Raw genomic sequence first — 23,034 nt, forward strand, 5'->3', positions numbered from 1 at the left:
CGGAGCTACCCACCTTGACGTCACCTAATAAAGGAGAAACCCTGTTTATATACCTCGCCGCCTCCACAGAATGTGTTAGCGCAATATTGCTCACAGAAATAGAAAGAAAACAAATGCCGATCTATTTCGTGAGTAGGATTCTTCAAGGAGCAGAGATAAATACCCGGAGATGGAGAAACTTGTGCTAGCCCTCGTACACGCAGCAAGAAGATTGTGCAGATACTTTCAAGGCCACCCAATAGTGATACTCTCCGACAAGCCACTAAGGCAGATTTGACAAAACCAGAAAAATCGGGAAGGATGGCAATTTGGGCAATTAAGCTCGGAGCATATGACATCGAGTATAGGGCAAGACACGCAATCAAGGGACAAATACTCGCAGACTTCATAACAGAAATAAAGGAAGAAGGAAATACAACAACCCACTCCACATCATTTGTAGTAACCGGAGAAGTGGATTCTGAAACCTGGGAGTTATACACAGACGGGGCATCAAGTTCAGAAGGATGCGGGGCCGGAATAAGGCTGGTCAGCCAAGACAACCAAGAATACACGTATGCCTTGAAGTTTGAATTCGATACGACAAACAACGAAGCAGAATATGAAGCATTGCTAACAGGACTAAACCTGACTAACAGTATGAAAATCAGAAGCATCAAGGCTTTTGTAGATTCCCAGCTAGTGGCGAACCAGGTGAAGGGAGTGTACGAAGCCAACGGAGAAACTATAAAGCTATACTTGGGGAAAACAAAGGAATTAATTGAGCAATTTGGAAGTTTCAGCATCGAGCACATACAAAGAAACCAAAATAAAAAAGCAGATGCACTTAGCAAACTGGCTTCCCTAATATTCGCACACCTGGGGAAAAAAGTGTTCATAGAAGTCCTCAAAGAAAGATCTATACACGAAAAGAAAGTATACGACTTAGTAAAAGAAGAAAGGAAAAATTGGATGAACCCAATAATAGAATACCTAGTCAGCGGAATACTCCCAGAAGACGAAAACGAAGCAAGAAAAATCAGAATAAAGGCACCGCAATACAAGTTGATGGAAGGCAACCTCTACAAAAAAGCATTCTTAAGCCCTTGGCTCCGCTGCATAGGACCCAAACAAGCAGAGATAATCTTCTTTGAAATTCTTGAAAGAATTTGCGAATTGCACGTAGGACCCAGGTCGGTAGCAACAAAGGCATTACGCCTAGGGTATTTCTGGCCAACCATGCATAGAGACGTAACCACATTGTTACAAAATTGTGAAGCATGCCAGCTACACGCAAACGTCCCCAGGTTACCAAAGAATGACATGACATCAGTAACGTCCGCGGCGCCTTTTCAGAAATGGGGTATCGACATAGTGGTACCACTACCTAAGGCGTCAGGAAAGGTAAAATTCCTAATCGTAGCAATTGATTATTTCAGCAAAGCCAGTAGCCACCATTGATGGGAAGGCAATCGAAAACTTCATTTGGGATTATATAATATACCAATTTCGGCTACCACAAATAATCGTGTCGGATAACTAGAAAACAATTCGCAGAAGGAACATTCCATGATATGTGCAAAAGATTGAGTATAAAACAATCCTTCACATCTATATATCACCCCCAAGGCAATTGGCAAGTCGAAGCAATTAACAAGCAAATTGTAAAAGGAATGGAAAAAAGGCTAGGGCGCACACACAACGGCTGGGTAGACGAGTTACCATTGGTACTCTGGGCACACCGCACAACGCCTAAGCAAAGCAATGGTGAAACCCCATTTTCCCTTGCATTTGGATCAGAAGCTGTCCTACCAGCAGAAATACAGGTTTCCATATGCCGAATGACAAACATTACAGAAGAAAACAATGACACAAAAATGCGTGTCAACCTCGATCTCCTAGAAGAAAGACGAGAAATCGCGTCGATAAGAGAAGCCACATATAAGCAAAGAATCGAGAAATACTGCAACAAAATAGTACATCCAAACAGCTTTAAGGTAGGTGAATTGGTTTTAAGGCTAAACAGTGCAAGTCAGGTGGAGTATCAAGGAAAAATGGGGCCATCCTGGGAAGGACCATACAAGATTGACGCAGTCATTGGAAATGGTGCCTACAAGCTCTCCACCACAGACGACAACCCGTTAGTAGAACATGGAATGCAACAAATCTGCGTAAGTTCTATTGCTAAAAAATGAAAAAATATATATAATGAATAAATAAAAATAAATATTTTAAAGAAGAAAAGAAAGTCAATCTTCATTCTTTATGAACAAATATACAAATGGTCTACTTGAATCAAAGTGCACTACTTAAATACACAGGCCTGTTACAAGAAACAACAAATCGGTAGGGACGCCTACCAAAATATAACAAAAAGAAATGAGTACAGAATCCTTCACTACACGATACTTAAAAAACGGCCAAAAACAGCCACCACTATGTGCCAGATGAAGAATCCGGACATAACTTATACACATCGAAATCTTCACTAACAACCTGGTCAACAAGAGATTTGCTGGAATGAGGATTCATCTTGGTCAAATGATGAACGAATGGGATGACATCAGTCAATACTTTCCTATATTTAGCCTGAAGAGAAGTTAACTCGGATTGCAAGACCTGAAGCCGATTTTCTCTCTTTAACATCCCCTCACGGGCAACCTGCAGTTGAAGATCTTTCATATCCAACACACGCTTCAATTCCTGTAGATCGACCGATTTATCATTTTCAACAACTGGTGTCGAGCTCTGATTCACATCACACAAGCGCTGCCTCAAGAGCTTCAGATCTGACTTCAAACGGCGAATCTTTATCATGTCCACATATGAACCGGCACCAATCTTAAATTTTTGGCCCATGGTCTTTATAGACCATGTTTACAAAACACACTTCTCTTTTTTCGATAACCCCACTTCATTATGGAAAGGTCAAAATAAAAAGTTAGCCGCCGACAAGGTATATAAACCAACATATATGTAACACCCATCGTTTAAAAATAAGGATTTCCAAAAACTTTTGCCTAACGGCGTTAAAAGAAGCGGGATTAACTTTAAAAGTCCAAACCAGTAAAATCTGTTTGGTTTATTCATTAAATGGTGTTACTAGCCATATCATCAAAATAAGTCTAAATGGAAATCCATCGGTTGCCCAACATTAAACAGCCGAGTACATTATCAATACAAGTCATTAATATTTAAACATAAAGCAAATGTCTAAAGCGAGCAGCCACTATGGGTAATCTATAGCTAGCTTCAAGATCATCTACCCATGCCTCACATCTTCACACATCTACCTGCTCACTATTGTTGGACCTGAGGGCACAACACATTTTTAAAGAGCAAGTGTTAGCTAACGAATTAGCTAAGTAAGATAACACAGGGTTTATAAAACGTTTGTCTATTTAAAACATTATATAAAAGTCATATTAAGTCGTTAAGGCACATATCATCAACATATCATCTCACATACATATCATAGCATCAACATCTTTCATATTAGGATGGGTCATCCTAAATGTGCCTAGTCATCTTTTGCATCATCACATATCACATTTGAACATCTTTATAATTGTGACAAAAGTCACGCATCTCATATAACATATGCATCTCGTTAAGTGTGACATAAGTCGCACCCGACTAGATGAACCACCATTCAGTAGTACATCAATGTCGTTAAGGAATGGCAAGCCAATCCAGGAGTAATCCGTATGTTCAATGACAATGGGGTTGGTAAGACCTCCCGTATTACTCTTCACGTTGTACCATGTTGCAAGGAGCCACCCAAGCAACCACATCAACGCACTTAACCGGGCTAGGGCAAGTACGGGTTAAGCTTAACACTTTCACATCAAATTTACGAGCTCGATTTCACATCACATATAGTTTAGGTGTTTACACAACCTAAACAATCATCACATATACATCTTTTACGTTTGGGCCCTTAAACGTGCACGTGTCATGGCAACTTAATAAGTCTAGTGAACTAGATGAACAAGCCATGTAATCATGCACATTTCACATATCATCATCATACATCACATTTCATAGCGTTTCATTTCATATCATCACATCGCATACATTGTTACATCACGTACATCGTCATATATTATTGCATATCGTATATCATTACAACATTGCATAACATTTATCATCTTAGATCGTACATCATTTCATATCATATCATCTATTAAGCATACATAACATCTCATAGCAATACGTATCATTGGGGTAGCATTTCAGGCTTTTATATGCATCTACATAGCCCATATTACCTCCCGTATAATCCCGAATACCCATAAGCAAACAAGATACCATTTGGGATGTTATTATATGAAAACCATCTTTTGTTGAACCCTCAGTATGTCAAAGTAGTGTATCTTACCTCGTAGAAGCACACAACAAATGATAACGTAAGTTACCGACCTTTGCAAGTATTCCCGACTACCTATAATCATTAAACGACATAATGAGCTAATAAGTACCCACTCACTTATGGTCATGACTCACGTCTAAATACCTATAAACATGACTCATGACAACGCTTGATGCATCGGACATTCGATTAATACTTTAAAGCTTACATAACTCGACGAAACTCGGGATACACTCACTAAATTAACCTTTCTGGAAACTTGACATTACAATCATCTTTCAAAAATATTTCTATTAGAAAGTAGACTCTCTCACGATTCCGTGGATATCTTATTTGTCAAAAACGGAGTTACAGTTCAAAAGTTATGGCCATTTGAAAATTATGTCGCTATTGCGTCGCAACTACCAAGTTGTGTCGCAACTAAAGGTCACCGTTTTCTAGTTGCGCCGCAGCTAGTCCCGGTTCTGCACAAAACTCATTGTTTAACCTCCAAAACTTAACCAAACACACCCCAAACAACCCCAAACCTTATGAACGACTTTTGTACCTCAAAATTCACCATTTTAAGACGATAATGATGCAATGAAATCATTGATTAATCCTTACTTGATTTGCATCACATAATTAAACGTTTTAGGTCAACGAATCAACGTTTAAGACATCAATTGATCATCTAATGACCTAAATCAGTTATGGATCTGATTATATGATTGAAATAACATAAAATCAATGTTATTATACCTGGGATACCTGGAGATTACAAAGAGAATTCAAAAACTTGATCAAAATACTCTCGAATCAACCAAACGAAGATGAAATCGAACAAGGAATTGATTATGGCAATGGGAAATGGTTAGGGCTCAAAGAGAAAAGGATATTAGAAGCTAAAGACCTGCTCTTTGACCCTAATCCCGTTTTTGACTTTCACCCTATGTCAAAACTCGTCCCTAAGCTTCCAAACGTCACATTATTAGCCCTAAACACCTATATGAACTATATACAACTCAATAAACACTTTGAACACCTCTAAAGGCATATAACTACATCTTGAACACATTACTATGTCAATCAATAAGACATTCAAGTCTCACACGCATAACACATTAACTACATATAAGCTCTAAATTTAACATGGACGTAACGGACACGTTACGTTGACTTAACGACTCAAGTCAACCGTTAAATAAAAAGTTTGGGATGTTACAATATATATATATTAAAGGTGCACTGTTCAACTTATCTCGAGATGCGGACCACAACATCATCATTATTGAGAAAAAAGACCCTCGTAGATCAACAAATATGCATAATTACCCCTTTTGAGACTACGGGCATGATTAAGTATACACCCAGGAATGTAAGATACTTTTTGAGCAAGAGACTAACAACATAATCTTGTCATATCATATTGTTAGTCTGGGGGGCTTGATGACATACCCACCTAGACCACCGGTGCCCAGGAGGATGGAGATTACACGCAGGGTACTACACACAGACTGCACCCAGGCTGCACACAGACTTCGTACAGCCTGAGGGAAAGAGGATAAGCACGAAAAGGATATCACCGTATCATTTCCTTAAATAGTGGAGATCGTTACTAAAGATAGCGAGGCAGAAGATGCGTGAGAGGACTCATTCTCAAAAGAAATCGCTATAGAAAGGTGAAAAAAACCCCAAATGGGCATTATCATCACCACGGTAAAAAACCCTAAACACATACAACACCTATCAAATCGGCGTACAAGGGAGGAACACTCCTACCAACGGGGAATCGCTAATAAACCACCTCAAACCATCATACCCCGTCCACGTACTTTACAAACAGGATCAAATTAAACAACTAGTAATATAATTTTCCCCTTTTGTAGATTAATGATTTTATCTACCTTTCGTTTGCAAAAACCTTTAGGCGGTTGTGCCTTTATGTTTATAGTAACATGCATGCATGTATGGATGGTGTCTGTTATATGGACACATTATTATTTTTTATTTTAATATATATAAGAGAAGTATATGTTTAATTAGGATCTAATTAATCTAACTAATTAACTTCCAACTTTATTTATGTCACCTTTATTTTCATCAATCACATATTAATTATATGCTTCTCCTACCATACTAAGATACCGTCTACCCACTTATTGACCTAATAATCTTTTTAAGTTTAGGCGTATATTAATTAATTAATCATATGGATATACTTTGCCTCCTTTTTTTTTAAACGACGTGGTTAGTATAGTTCGAGACATCCAAGCTGGCTTCAGTATGTTGAGGTTTGAACCCGAAGGCACTCCTGCAGACCAAGAGTGTGATAACACGACTCACACGCGTCCGAAAAGGTAAACTCCCAAGAGCATGAGGATTTGAGATTTGATCTGGTCTCTAAGCCAACATCCCCTCCCCATAACTTTTAAAGAAGGTGATGTTCAATTTTAACCTGTCAAGTTTTTTAGTTCGAACTTTAATCTTAAGAATAAAAAAAAAAGCTATAGTCTTTTTCTCAACCACATGAGAACGTGACTGTCCACAAACCTTCTATCCTTCCCGTCTCTCTAGCTCTACCTCACTGGGGGCGGTGTTTCGCAAGTGACCAAGTGGTGTCGTTCTAGTCTTGCCGCAACTGCTCCCTCCCCCTGTAAAGGGAAACAGAACAACATTATTTTATTACAAATTTATTTAGTTACAGTATTATATTATGTTTAGTATTTTTCAAATTTCATAAATATCTAAAAATAATTACCATCTGTCAATTGTAAAATGAAAATTGATACGTTGAAATAGATCCTTTCGCATACTAATTAAGACAACTAAAATAAAGGCTTAGTGTGGTTATATCATACTAGCTTGCTATAGTTTATATGTGTTTTTTTCAAACTTTTGATTTGGGTCGCAACCTTTTAATCCAAGCGAAATAGGATAATCTACATGACCAAATCAGAGAATTAAAAAAAAACAATTCTATTAATTTAAAGAATTAATTGAACACAAGACATATGAGTAAAATAAGTACGTCTTATCATAAATTTATATTTTTTTAATTAATCCCTATCTTAGCTCATTGGCTTTCTTATGTGTTATAGAAATATAGAGTCACTAAATCGATCTATAAACAACATATATGGAATCTCTCGTAATAGATTAAAACATTGTAATTAGGGAAAGCCATCCTTGTCGGCCTCATGCTGCCCATTTGTTAATTATATTGTTAATACAATATCTAATAATATTAGCTAGCTCAACTTCTATAACTTTAATTAGTACTATTCTCAACTATTCCATTTGCTAGCTAGCTATCTATAAATCTATAAACCCTTATAAAGCATATTGAATTCTTCTATTTAAGAAAATTTAACAATTTTTTATACCCAAAATACCTTATTTCTTAATTCTAATTATCATATACACTTAATCTATACTTTTATACTATCTAATAAAAATACAACTCTCTTTTTAAATAACATTAATGATTAAATTACACTACAAGACTTTTATCTTTTAAAATATCTTCATTAACCTTTTAAATCAATTGTGTTTACATTAATTATCTATACCATTTGACGTCGCCTCCACCACCAACCGTCGCTCCCACCACCACACCGTCGCCTCTACAACCACCGTTGCATTACGCGAGTACCGTGCTAGTAGCTACAAAGTACAAACAACTTCTATAACTTTAAATAGTAATATTCTTAACTTCTACATATAGCTTTAACAACTATTGAAGCAACGAATGTAGCATTAATTAGTATAATAGTTTAGAATATCTTGTATAGCTATAGCTATAGCTACAAATAACTTCTACAAGACTACAACTCTAAAGGAACCAAATATTTGACAATCAATTCAAAGTTACGGAGTATTTTTTTAGCGCTAATATTTTTTGTTTTATTTTATCCAATATTTTTAAAGTTCCAAATATCTGAACACCATAATGACGATATCACATTTTTACTCTAAAATCGACGCGTCTATCTCAAAACGTCAAACCACGTCACCAACACTCCATCCTATTGGCTTCTGGTACATCAAACCAATTATCACAAGACACGTGTACAAAGTGTTTCCACCTGCTTTGTTTCTTAGTGACTAAGCATGATACAACAATCTTTTGGGCCCACATTCTTTTAAAAAAGACACGTAGGACCCACCATTATGTGCCACCTGACTCAAAAGCAATAACCTCAATCAAAATTTTAGTTTTAATTTTTTTTTAACGGCAAATTTGGGTTTAGCGTCATGCTTCTTCATATATTCAACTTCAATTCCAGAGGAAACCTACTATGAGAAAACTTCTGTCTCCATTCCTGGGAGCTTTGCTTACACCAGGATTTGAACCCAAGACATCTCAGGCTCCACTATATACCAATCCATATATTGATGATTGGTAAAATTTTAGTTTTAATTATTTTCATTCACTAAAACAATAATAATGCTTATGTGGACCCTACCAACATCTTTTACAAAATTTCTTCACTATTAAATACCACCTCCCAAACTATCGTTCCTTCCCTTTCTCCCTCCTAACTCCCTTAACACATTCAACGTTTTTCCGGCAATGTTGTCTGAATTTTTCACCGCCGGCGACCATCTCATCTCCGATGGAGCCGGGTTTTTCGAACCCGACTACGGTTTTACTCCTTGGATTAATACCCAAGAAAACTCTTTCCCGTTTTCACCAAATAATCCCCCAAAACCGGTTTTTTCTAATTCTGGTTCTGACAATAACTCAACTCCTAATTCCAACACTTCTGGAGAAGTAATTATAAACGCGATAGACGAACGTAAGAAGAGACGAATGATATCAAACCGTGAATCGGCACGAAGATCTCGTATGAGAAAACAAAAGCACGTTGAGAACTTGAGAAACCAGATGAACCGGTTAAAAATAACCAACCGGGACCTTACGAACCGGTTACGAGTTATAAACCTAAACGCAAAACTCGTACGCGAGGAAAACCGCTGTCTCCAGTCCGAATCTAAGATGCTACAACAAAGATTATGGGACATACGTCAAGTATTGCTCGTACGACAGCTTCATCACCAGTTGTTATTGCCTTCTACATGGCCATGCAATAATAATAATATTTCGTATAATATCCATGAACATAATAATTACCCTCCATCATTAATTACATAAAAACTTATATATATATTTTATATATAAGTTATATATGAAAATTAAGGGGGAAAAAAACTCGCTAAATAAAAACTTATGTGCGTGCATAATTAAAAGCAATAATATTGCACGAAAACATAATTACTCGACTAGCTAGACTCAACTTAGCTCGTTGTTGGCATAGTCTCTTAATTAATCTTGAATATATATATATATATATATATATATATATGGAGTTTTTGTAAATTGGAATCACGTAGGTGAATTGAGGGAAATTTGGGTTTTTGTTTTTAATTTTTCTTTTTGATTAATGTTGTTGCATGCATGATTTCTTGAAAATGGTAGCTTTAATTTGGGGTGAATGATGGTGTACGTACGTGTGTGTCTTTATGTCAAAACCAGAGTAATCATTTTGTTAAAGATTCACTCTTAATCATTAGTGTTTTTGCTCATCGATCATCTATAATTTATTATATTAATCAATGATGAATGAATGAATAATTTAGTTTGATGCGGCCTCGTGTTATATTTACGTACTAGCTACTCGAAGTTTTTGTTGTTTTAATTAAATTATGTTATATCCATCATTTTGTGCTTGAGAGACGACATGAAAAGGAGACAAATATCACCAAATGTATTGGCAATATATATGATAAACAATTGAAACTTATTGATATTAATTAATATCAAAATTAATCAATCCAATTAGCTAGCCATTTGTTTTTAAATGGATAAATGCATGATCACCTGATGGTATTGCAAATAACCAAATACATTACATGCACATGCATTAAATAAGTTTAACTGTTTGGGTATAATATCTATAATCTATAATGCCTTATAAAGAGAATAAGATTAAAAAATTAAGCATAATTTTTCTTTCCAAAATACCTCTAATTAAACATAAAATTTTCATATACCCTTCTTTCTTCATTTTCTCTAATCATTATACACTGTCATCGACCTTTCGTTACTCTCTGTCGTCACCCTCCTTCTCCACCGCCTCCTTTTTTATATTGTCCTTGCCTTCTGGCCGTCGGAACACGCGAACACTATGCTCGTTCTTAATAATTATGAATAACAAAATCAAAAAATACTTATTCAAATATTTGAAACTGCTAGTGTGAATTAATTTAAAGAGTAAAAGTATTGTAAATGCAATCTGAAATTAAGAATATATTGTGGCGAATGGGGGGTTCTCTAAATGCAAGCTAACAGGTGATCTAGCTTTTCACAATTTTCTTATTTCATTTCATCACCTTTTTGGATCTTACTTTATATCTAATCCACTTGTCTTTTGGACATATCATGATCAGTGGTGTTCAATTCTTTCCAAAATGCATTAAATAATAATATTATAAATAATGTTACATTTGTTCACATTTTTAGTTAGTGTAAATAAATTAAAATTTTTTGTCATACTTTTATGTGTATAATTAAAATATGTAGATCTAAATGTGTGTAAAAATTTCAACACATCAAAAAGTGTGTAGAATTAAAATTTCACACTTTTTAGTGTGAACTTTATAATTATTTTGTAATACCCATTTGTCTATGCTAATTTTTATGTGTATAAAATAATGTATACAGATCATCAGTGATGATTTTGCTAACTTAGTCTAGCATTGAGAATGCTATGTATATTATAGTTTCACACTTTCACATAAGAATTTCTTCAATCCCATGCATATTCTTCAAATTAATTTAAAAGGAACCATATCCTTTTTGTATAATTAAGTTGAAATACTGTATTTAAAGATGCGAACCCATTTTTGAAAGTGGGAATGTATGCAAATCGTTAACGCAACTTATACAATTGAATGAAGATAATTAAGTTGAACAAGACTCAATTTAACTTTAACGCAATATATATATATATATGATTTATAATTATAAAAATAAAATGTCAAAAGGGTGCCTTTCTTAAAGAAAACACTACCAAAAGGGGGTTGGGTGAGTAGTGTCTAGATTAATTAACTGTAAAAAGAAAAAAAGTTTCTATATATGTATCAATATCAATTTTTATACCATCTTAATAATTTTGTATAACATTGATATAAACAAGGAATCACTTTCTGCAAATAATAATATAAAATGCTATAAGAAGTAATTAACCCAAACACGATCATAGAATTCATAAAACTTTCGAACTCTACTCCATTCATAGAACGACAATGGCAATTTAATTATAATTAGAAATGAAATCTACAAGCGTGCCTTGTCTCAATACAAAATGCCTGTTAAACTGACGTATAATCGTAATAAATTTAAATTATTATGAAGTATATGAATTCCATGATGATGACGTTATCAATTAGATGCAACAACTAAAGATAAAACCACAAATATCTAATACTTAAAATAATAAAACAAAAATGCGATAGTAAATAAATGGTATTTACCTTTTGATATAATTAGTCAATTAAAAAGAGAGGTAAAAGAAAAAGAAGAAGCATATGTATATATAGTGATAGTTAACATCAAATGCGTAAGCCAATAAGTAATTAACAAAGGTGCATATATATACATCTCTTCTACCACCAATCCCTACATTATATAAATCTCCCTTCAAAATTTGTTAGTTATTACTTATGTGGCATGCTTAAAAATGCAAGAAAGCCCAAAAATCATTACAATATTGCTCCTTGGAAGGTCTACGGATTAGTTACTTTTATAAGAAGTTCAAATTTTCGAAAACAGATTAGTTATGCTTTCAAGAAGTTCAAATTTTTGAAAATTTGAATATGTAACCGTTCGTGTATTGCTTGTGGTGGTTACTTCTTTGCATGTCTATGTCTATATAAGGCCACTTCCATTCAGTTTTAAGGTATTTTAAAACTTAAACACATAACAGATCAATTTTAGCATGGCTTCACTAAACCATGTTTCAATTAGAAATTTGCGTCTAAATAATAAGCCATGTACGATAACGGTTAGAATTTGCGGCTATGGAAGCAACCTCTATATGGAGATGTTAATAACATAGGTAGTATTGAGATGATCCTGATGGACGAACATGTAAGTATTCATTGTTTGTGATTTTTTCTTTTTTGATTAGATTACTTTTTAACATAACTTTCTTTCAAATTTATAACTAGCTTTTTAACATTCTAATGTATAAACATTTTCATTTTGACAGTTTGATAAAGTGGTTGTTGTTGCAACAATCGGTTTATTCCAACCGACCAGTTATGGTATTCAATGGAATGTGTGAACTGTTCTCAAGAAGTTAAGTTGACCGATCTCTACATGGATGCAGTCGACATTATTGATGCTTTAAGGGACAACAAAATGTGGATTTGTTGTTCATGTAACAAGGAAGGAGTTCTTATCAATCCTAGGTATATATTTATATTTCATATTAAAACTCTATAATCATTAAGTTGTGTGGTAAAATTGTATCTCTGTTTTTTTTTTTGGTAGGTTTAATGTGCAAGTTAGGATTGTAGATGCCACTAGTGCTATTGCAGTTAAATTGAATGATTAACAAATTTCAAATCTTATACAAAGAACAACCTATCAAATTTGTGATGAAAATTATGAGGTATATTTGATTTATTTTAGTGCTAAATAAGACTTTTCTATGCATTTTAAGTCATTAATTTTTTTTAAATGGTCATTAGTTGTAATAGGAGTACATTTACTTCGCTACATGCACACTTGAACTGGTGTAAAAGAAATTATTTAAGGTTATAGCGCATCCACGTGAGTCTATATATCAAAGTGGGGGAAAATTCATAATACCAATCACATCCAGGTAACCAACATAATCCTTCTTATATGCGCCTACTATGGGCAATCCATTTTATAATTTCTCTCCGGCGTGCAATGTACGCGTTTTAAGCCCTCGTGTATCATTAATAAATCCCAAGGTATATCTAGCATTCTACTTCTTTAAATTAATCAACTCATAAGAATATTTTTATTATGTCTAACTCGGTTATATTTATTCATTGATACAATCTTAAAATAAAGTTTAAGAAAAATTATTTAGGGTTGTCCGTGCATCGCACGGGGTCTAAGGACTAGTATATATATATAAACTTACCTTTCAAACATCATTATTTCAATTCGTCACCATTAAAATGATTAATCAAGTAGAAAACAAAGTTAAATTTCCTTTCACAATGGCCATTCCCCACATTTGATTATTTTTACCTTTTTCTTTATAAAAGAAACTATATCGTCATCACTTACGATTCTCGATAAATATTTGACGGGTTTCCTTTGTTGCAAAAGGTAGATCACCTTAAAATTATGTTGTATGAATGAATTTTAGCAAATTATTTGCAATATGTTTATCTTACATTCTTTTAAGCATGTTAATTAGTAATTGATAAAGTTCTTGACTTCATTTGTAATCACGATTTATCGCCTTCTTTCAAGGTTGAAAAACAAAATGCAAGTCAAAAATAGAAAAGGGAACTTTCTTATACTGATCGACACGGACTCGCGGAGTATTCCATTTATAACAAATAAAATGACTAATTAAACGTTGTTATATATTCTTAAGTGATAAGAAAATGCCCAACCTTACTATATGCTGTATTTTAATTTGTACCAATTGTACCCAATTGGCTAACGTGTAAGGGACTAAACTTTATTATATATGCTTAAGTGATAAGAGAATGAACTCACCTCTTGAAAACGACTAATCTTTCTTTTGGTCGTTTAACTTTGACATAACCGGCCCTTGGTAGCTTGGCCATTTTTTCATCGGCTCTATTAAAGCTCCAAAAATTAATGGTCATGGTAAGTAAACTTGAAAGTTTTTGTCGTAATTTCTTATGGGACGGTTATTTAGACTAGGGGTAAGTATGGTGCGGTTTTTAGTTAAAACCAAACATCAAACCATTATTGTGGGTTTTTAAAATTTCAATCAATTTGTAAATGGTTTATAGCGGTTTTGTTTTTCGGATTGGTTTTTGGTTTTTTGTGGTTTATGGTTGGGATTAGTTCCCTCGAATGTAAGAAACTTTGAACGAATGTCTATAGTAGGAAATAACTAAAGTTGTGTGTATTGTATGTAAACAACTTTGAAATAATGTTTATTGTATGTAAGAATTTTGTTTCAACCAATTACAATCTGACAAGTGGCACTTGTATATGGTTGCCACGTATGTTTTCTTATATACAATAAACATTTTCTCCAAGTTGCTTACATACAAGACACATAACTTTAGTTTTTTCCTACTATAGACATTCAGTCAAAGATAGTTACATTCCAGAAAACTAATCTCTTTATGGTTTGATTTTACTCACCCTTATATGTGATACTGGAGGTTGGAGAAGCAACACTAAAAAAGGGTAAAGGGTAAACACCGTTGATAATGAATAAGTCTACTTTGTTGATTTTTAGAAAGCAGGGTATACAATATATATATACGTATGAAAGGCTAAGGTACATTATCTTGAGCAATACAAAAGCAAATGAATTGTCTCATTATATACGTATGAAAGGCTAAGATAGACTATCATGAGATATATATAAATATATTATAATTAAATTAATATTGAAATTTAATTTAATTTTATTGATTATATATAATGCGGTTCGGGTTGTTTTTTTGGTTTGGTTTTTTACATGCAATCAAAATCCAAACCATTAATTTGGTTTTTCTAAATATAAGAACCATAAAATCTGTTTTTCACTATGGGGCGGTTTTGTGGTTTGTTTTTTTTTTGTTTTTTGTGGTTTATGGTTTGGTTTTGCTCACCCCTAATTTAGACAATATAATAAAGTTGTGTTGGATCTCCGAATAAGATTTGTGCTTCTAAAGGTTAAGGACACGTTTGGTAGGGAGAAATAACGAGAAATGAAATGAAGCAGAGAATGAAATTGAAAGAAATAAAATTGACCAAGAAATTAAGTGATTTCCTTTGTTTGGTAATAATAGAGAAATTGACAAGAGAAATAAGCAGAAATGATTTCTTATGTTTGGTGAAAACCATCAAAGAAATGAAACTGAAATTTATTATAAAGATTTTATTTATTTTAAAATTATTTATTATTAAATGGGATATCTTTTTTAATTGGTTTAAGTAATATGTATTTGATAACAATATATCTAATCCTAATAAAATAAAGACTACTACTCAATTTGACAAATTTCTTCCATCTCGATCGTCAGTTCGTCACCCTCCTGCCCCCTCACCAGATTCCAGCCATCTCCTCTTTAATTTCTTTACAAAAAGTATCTCCTCTTTCATTTGGTGGCTCCTTTGACTTTCCTTTTTATTTGTTCACAAATTACAATAAATAATAAATAATATAAATAACTCAGATACAACCCCAATATCATAAACATTTTTTTGGCAAACCAGATTTAAAAGTTCATCTTGGTAGATTACAAGAACTCAAGCAATAATGGTGATTAACTTATACGTATGTATATATGTACACACACATACAAATTAAAGATCAAATTTGAAGATTAAAACAAACCAAATCATTAATGCATAACACCAAGTAGAAATCGATGCAAGAAAGAATCAAAACTCTGTTTTGGGATTAAGGAGGTATATAACGACGAGATAAATTATGGACGAACACCATCTCACTGAAGAAATAGTTGTTGGAGATAATGGATGGATGAGATTGAGTATCACTATAGTGCTAGAGCTTAGAACTATTTCAATTTTAGGGATGAATGTGCTCTGCACGTTTTATGTTAATATATACCCCTTCATTTTTTGGCCTAACCTATTTCTCAGCTATGGACACGGAGAGTTGTTGGGAAATTTTCTTTAACAAATCTCATTTCCTCTCAAAATGTAAAGAAATCAAAATATGAAGTAACCTATTTCCCGAGATATCTATTTCTTCGTGTTTTAAGTTTATTTTCTCTACCAAACAAGGAAATCATTTCATTTCCATTTCTTTGGGTCCATTTCACTGTACCAACACACCCTAAGGAGGTCTTGTAATTGGTAGTTTGGTATTCTTCCGGCTTCTGATCTCGCCATGCTAACTAAATGGTGGTAGATATTTTACTAAAATCAACCTTCTCATCATATATAGATTTGTAGATCAACTAAAGGCTTAAATATATTCACTTTCGTTAAACGAAAATTCAGCCGAATTGAAAGATAGTTACATAATGACCATTACTTAATTAACAATCGGTCTGAAACATTGTCTATAGTAACTATTATAAGAAGATCGCACGAATGACACGAGACATGAACGTGCACGTGAATACATATGCGTAGTTTTATAAACTACGTTTCTGATCACGATCATGATGAAGAATGGAAGTCGATCTGGAACCTAAGCTCGACGGCCTCGATTGTCGACAAAGTGACCCTCTTTTTATTACATATGCTGTGATTTAATTAAGTTGATCGAGCCTATTGTTAAGTTGTGATTTGTGCTGGTGTCTTGGTGGTCAAAAACTGGTTATTTTGTCACATGCCGTTTTTCACTACTTTTTATTACATATGCTTCAAATTTAGAGGCCATTAAAGTTAGAGGTCACTAGTAAGTGTTTGATTAATGGTTCATGTAAATATTAACTGTAAATGTTAATTTGGATGTTAATATATGTAAGTTCATCCTTTGGCAAAACAAATTAGAGGTTAGCATAGCTTTTACTATCTAACGAATGCACAGTCTGTAAGCAATTTGGCTTCATTGTCTGGCGACCTAGTCGTTTTTGTCAACCAACAGTTTCCTGTTTCCGTTGTAAGTCAAGCGCCTTGGTTCTCACTTTTGAAGCAGGTCGAGAAACAAGTTCATAAATTGAGGCAAATGTACAATTTCATGTTCATAAATTGGTTTTCAGTGTTTGTTGTAACTTCAAGGTTTTAAAAGGCTTCTTGAAGAAGTAGATGTTTCCTCCAATTTTCTTAAAGTTCCTGCTATTTCTAAAAACATAGGAGAGTCAAAGCTTATATATGTGTAAATTTTCCAAATAATGCACTGATCAAAGCCGGTGTTCCTTCCAAAGCTCACAAGTCGGACCCTTGTAGCGTAGAGTTATATAACTTTCATGTTGTATTCATATTTAGAAATATACAGAGTAATATTGTAAGATCTTTTTTCACTTGTATTTGGCAGGGGTTAGTTTTATGTCTCCTTTATCAATAAAGTTAATCACCAACATATATCTTGTGATCGATGTGTCCATTTCTGGATAAAAGAAACTCACAAATAAAAACAAAAATTAATTAGGACAAGTGTTATACGGAGTATATGGGACGGAATGCATATATAAGAAGTAAAACAAATTAAAACAATGTTACAACGTCAAGCGAATAAGTTGCACAACACAAAATTGCTACACACCCGTATAAAAAAGTTGACATGTGAAACGTCAATTATAACTCCTTTACATCATACGAGTATATGTTTTGTTTGATAAGAGAAAAGAAATTAATATGCGTATCAGCTTAATTTAGTGGGAGGATATACATAAAAATTGCATAGATAGATGTATAAGATTAATCCCACATCGTATCATCATGCTGACGGAGACGTCTATTTAATACGAAGATAATTAAGGAAAATTGCCTTGGAGCTGGACCTGGTCTCTCCGGTCCTCTTACCCAAGAATGTAGGGGGCTTCAAGGCACCGAAATAACAAACGGGTAATTCAAGATGTCAATGTCGAATCTTTGAAACCCAATACCCTATAAGGGTTTTTTTTTGGCTTTATTTCTATATATATTTCTGAATAAAAGTTTCATGATGCACATGAGAGATTTAGATGATGATCCATGTATTTTACAGCACCACCTTTTTTTCCTTTTTTTTTTTCAAAATCAGAAGGTGCGTGTGTGTACTTGGAGGGCTGGAGAGACCAACTTTTGATGTATTTGTGGCACAATGAAGAAGGCAAAAAAATAAATTTGCGTGTGAGACGATTTTTGATGTATAAAAGGTTGTTAGTATAAAAGGTATGCATGTGTAAAATGGGTCAAAGGTAATCTTTATATTAAATAAAAGAGGAATATTGTGACATCATCATTCTATAAATATTGTTTATTTGTCACATCCAAATTATTTCTTAAAATTAAGTTTTATTTTTTTTAAAAAAAATTTATTTATGATGTCATAATCACTTTTCTTCTTACAATTTATTACATTTTTATTTTTGTTATTTTATAATGTTATTTTTAAAAAATATATATATTTTTTATTTTTTTTAATGAAAAAACACTAATAAATTATACATTGGCTTTTAAGTTTCATCATCTAAATAATTTTGTCATAATAGATTTTTAATTATCCACATATTATGCAAGTTAATAAACTAATTATAACTTATAAGATGTACTATTTTGACTTTTGAGGATACGAGTACGGTTAAACTATCGCAACATCGGTGGCGAAAATGTGTTTTTATAGAACTTTGATTGATATGCCCGGGTTAATTAGCTAATTTGGATAAAAGCAATATTGTATTTACTATTTAGGGCAGGCTGGGGAGCTATGTGAAGCCATAACTGTTGTATTTTTGTAAAACTAAAAATGGGCATTTGTAGTATTCTGGAATACCTTAAAATCGATATTAAGGTTGACAAAAGTCAAAAACTAATCATCAAAACTGTGTGTTTGACCTGAAGCTTGTCTGTCGCGACACAGGATAATGTCATTAGCCAAGTTTTGGTATTCAAGCTGAGTTGTAACGCAACTCAAATTTGGTGCACTGCAATGAAGGTCTGTAAGTTGTTTTCAAGTGTTTAATTAAAGTGGTTTTAAGGGTTGGTACTTGTATTGTATGTATTTATAAATTACTAAAACGCTCAATTAAAGTTTATCATGAGTTCTTTAGATAAATATATATAAAAAAATTTAAGGTGTAGCATAGATTAATAAGGTGTCAATATAAAATCATTGCAAACTGCCTAAAAAATGTCATTTCTTCAATCGTTAGTGAAGTTCAACCTGCTTTCATAAATGTTAGGCAAATCAATACAGTCCTCCTATTGCAATGAAATCATTGCTTGGGCTAAAAAGAAAAAAAATCCAATCTTTTTCTTTGTTCGTAGTTTGATTTTGAGAAAGCTTTTTACTATCTTGATTGGAATTTTCTGAACTTGACATTTAGACGAATGGGTATTTCAACTGGCGTTCTGAATTTCAGATTTGCGTCCATCCTTGTTAATGAATCTCAAGTTCAAACTTTCGCCAAGGTGGTCCTCTCTCTCCCCTTCTTTTTACCATTGAAATGGAAGCTCATAGCGTCGCTTTGATGTGTCACAAGAAAAAAAAACTCTTTTTCGTGGCATTAAAGTTGGAAACAATGAATTGAAGTTCACATCTCACACCTACAATTTGGAGATGATGCTCTCATTATCGGAAATTGGTTCCTCCCAAATGCACAAAACCTTTGCCGTATTCTTAGATGCTTTTATTTAGCTTCCTGTCTAAAAACAAATTTTTCAAAAAGCAAAATTTTTGGTCACGGTGTCCTGACTAATGAAGTTGAAATGATGGCTTCTATTCTCTCTTGCGATGCAACGATACTTTTGATCTCGCCATGTCAACTAAAATCTTGGCAGAGGGTCAAAGCATCAACTCCGGATTCTATTCTTGATAGTCTGCATTACTGTCAACATAGGCTTCTCCAACTGATGTGGTGGTACAGACTACCTTGTAGGCAATCAGGAGAAAAACCGAAACTTGAGTTTCTGTCAACTTAAACAGTCCAAACCTAAAGCTGTCTGTGGTGATATGATATTATTCTCTTTTCTTTTAACTGAATTAGCATTAGGAACAGACATTGTAAGATTAATGACTTGATAGGCAAAAGATAAATAAAAAGATGAGATAGTGTTTTGAGTTTTGACTAATCGAAAATGTAGTAATAAATTCATAAAGTTACAAAGCCAAACCTGAAGCTGGCTGTCCAGAGAAAGGTTCACCTTCTTTTGAAGAGACTTTAATCTCTGTCTCATCTCAGTACCTTCTTTGTCGATGATTCCTCTTTTTATTGCTCTTACGATTTATTCTCCTTCCATCATGTTATTCAGCATCAAACCTGTAGTCCAAACATCGCTTACATATCTCGTGTTTCTTGTTTGATCATACGCGCAAGGTGCCTCCTATCGTCTGATGAGCTAGTGCTTCTTGTTGAGGAGCCCACTTGACAATGCATCATCTTTCACCTACGTCATCTATGAATCATAAAGGCAATGACTCGAGCCATTCAGAACCAGAGTCTGAATCAGGTCGAAAGACCTATAGGATAGTTGCTTGCTCTGTGCCAACCCTCAAGCCATATTAGTATACTCTGCTTCACCCATGTGAGCTACACTCTCAAAACTCACATATATTACAGAGCTTATTGGTAGGAGATCTTCCATAACATATAGCTTCAATTTTGTTCTAATTAAGCGAATGATGAATTAAGACGTGTGATGCAAATCACTGAACATTTGTTGCTTGCAATATATGAATTGAGGATGGACAGATTTACTCCAACAGAATTTCAAACTTCTTCTGAGTCAAAGGTGCAATTTTCATTTATTTTTATTTTTTTAAGTGTTTATTGTAGTTTCAAGGTTTCAAAAGGCTTCTTGCCTTTCTTCATTATACTACAAATATATCATTCAAGATTGCAGTCAGATTAGAGCTCGATATTTTGCCAAAAAATAAAACATAATTCAAAGAATATGGCTTCTGTTTGAGACAATTTTTGATGTATAAAAGGTTGTTAAGTATAAAAGGTATGTGTTTAATAGAATCAGCCTTATGATCCAAATTAGTCACACATCTTTGTAATTTAGCCTTTTAATGACCTTTTAGTGTGACTTATATGCATAAAGCATGAATTTACATAATGATGGTTGATATATAGATGAATCGTTTATTGTAATTTGTCTTTACTGATTAGGATATTGAAGCGGATATTGAAGCTAAGTAAAAAAAATGCTACAACCACGTTTTAAGTTCAATCCGTATTCAGAACTAGAGACTGAACCAGGCCGAACGACCCACAGGAACTGTTGCTTCCCCTTTGCCAACCCTCAAGTCATAGTAGTAAACTCTGCTTCACCCATGTGAGCTACAGTCCCAAAACTCACATATATGATAGGGCTTATTGGTAGGAGATTTTCCATAACATATAGCTTCGATTTTGTTCTAATAAGTTATTAGAGTAGGCTGTAAAATACTTATGAAATGGACCTATTGGAAGTTGGAACATTTCAGATATGGCTAAAAGTCCAACATCCCCTCTTCAAAATCTTTGTTAATCTGTACCATGTCTTTAGCTGTTATAGGTGCAAAAGCTTTGATCGGCTCTTCTTAAATAGTGGTTCTATCCTAGGGAGCTTCATACTGTCTGCAACAGACGGAGTGAAGTGCCATAGTGCATCTGAGATCAAGCATGGCACAAAACCCTGTTCTAGCAATGTCGCCAAGCAATCCCGAACGATGGAATGCAGCTTTTGTTCATGAAATTGATGATAGAATTAAGGGTGTCCAGATTCACATTCTCGTTTATGGTTTTGGACAATCCATCTGATATAGATTTGAAGGTGACTTGTTGGTAGTTTGTATGTTTTGGAATGTTGAAATTGGTGTGTATGACAGTAATCTTGAAGCTTTCCTCTCCGTAAGTTGTTGCCTTTCATTTCAGTAATATTAGTACTGTCAAATGTGTGATTTGTCCACAAGGTTTATTTTCTCAAAATTTTCAATTTATGCATAGTTTTTAGGATCTGTAATAGTGAATTTGTAGGCTATTTGGCTTCATCATGACAATTTCCAAATGGCTAAAAGGTTTATTCTCTCTAAATTTTCAATGTCTGCACAGTTTAGTCGTAAAAAATAATAATGCGAGTGCTGAATCAGACGTTTGATGCAAATCGCTGAACATATTGTTGCCTGAAAAATATGATTTTGGAAGGTTAGAAGAGACTTCTCTACTCTATGTCAAAGTTAGAATTTTCAAGACATTGCTTGATACTAAATGAATCATTTTATTGTGATTTACAGCTTCTGATGAGGCTAACGAAGTTGAGTAAAGCTACAAACACTATATTTATGATATCAGATCTAGGTACACACTATGGTCACGGGGTGATGACCAGGGTGATGAAGGAGGCAAGGGTGGGCTGGTGTGGAGTGTGATCCTCAGTTCCACGCCTTAGTATGGGAAACCCAGCGGCACCCCATCTCTAGATGATCGGTTGAGAACCGGAGCAAGCCCATAAACTTTCTTTTGTAACTTGGGATTGAACATACATATATGCTCAAATCCTTCATTGTCATGCGAGTGAAATTTGAACTTGGGTTGGTGAAAAAGAAAATAAAAAGATCAGATAGTGTTTTCACTAATCGAAAATGTAGTAATGAATTCATAAAGTGACAAAGCCAATTCCCACAAAACATATTCTAGAGTGATAATTTTACCAAATATGTGTAACACCATTTACTAAAATCAACATTCTCATCATTTATTCATTTATAGAACAATCAAAAGGCTATAATTTAATATTCACTTTGGTTAAATAAAAATTCAGCCGGAAGATAGTTACATAATGAGCATTACTTAATTAAGAATCGATAAATAATAAACCCTGATGCAAGCAAAATGCAAGCGATAAGACACGACTC

General features: G+C 33.9%; 1 protein-coding gene and 1 long non-coding RNA gene across 4 annotated transcripts; both read left to right on the forward strand.

Annotated features, from left to right (window-relative positions):
- The first annotated feature begins 300 nt into the window (after positions 1-300).
- Positions 301-1,440, forward strand: LOC122610134. Its single transcript, XM_043783128.1, has one exon. It carries the CDS (start codon positions 301-303, stop codon positions 1,438-1,440), a length of 1,140 nt encoding a protein of 379 aa, XP_043639063.1.
- A 17,477-nt stretch (positions 1,441-18,917) lies between these two features.
- On the forward strand, positions 18,918-22,762 carry LOC122578060. Of its 3 annotated transcripts, XR_006320474.1 has the most exons (6): positions 18,918-19,128; positions 19,520-19,604; positions 20,510-20,924; positions 21,687-22,030; positions 22,232-22,324; positions 22,414-22,762. It is a non-coding gene; the product is annotated as an uncharacterized LOC122578060 (long non-coding RNA). The 3 variants fall into 3 exon arrangements; XR_006320473.1 differs by having other exon boundaries at positions 19,520-20,924; XR_006320475.1 differs by lacking the exons at positions 19,520-19,604; positions 20,510-20,924.
- The last annotated feature ends 272 nt before the right edge of the window (positions 22,763-23,034 follow it).

The sequence above is a fragment of the Erigeron canadensis genome, chromosome 8, assembly GCF_010389155.1.
Source record: "Erigeron canadensis isolate Cc75 chromosome 8, C_canadensis_v1, whole genome shotgun sequence".
Taxonomy (NCBI): Eukaryota; Viridiplantae; Streptophyta; class Magnoliopsida; order Asterales; family Asteraceae; genus Erigeron; species Erigeron canadensis.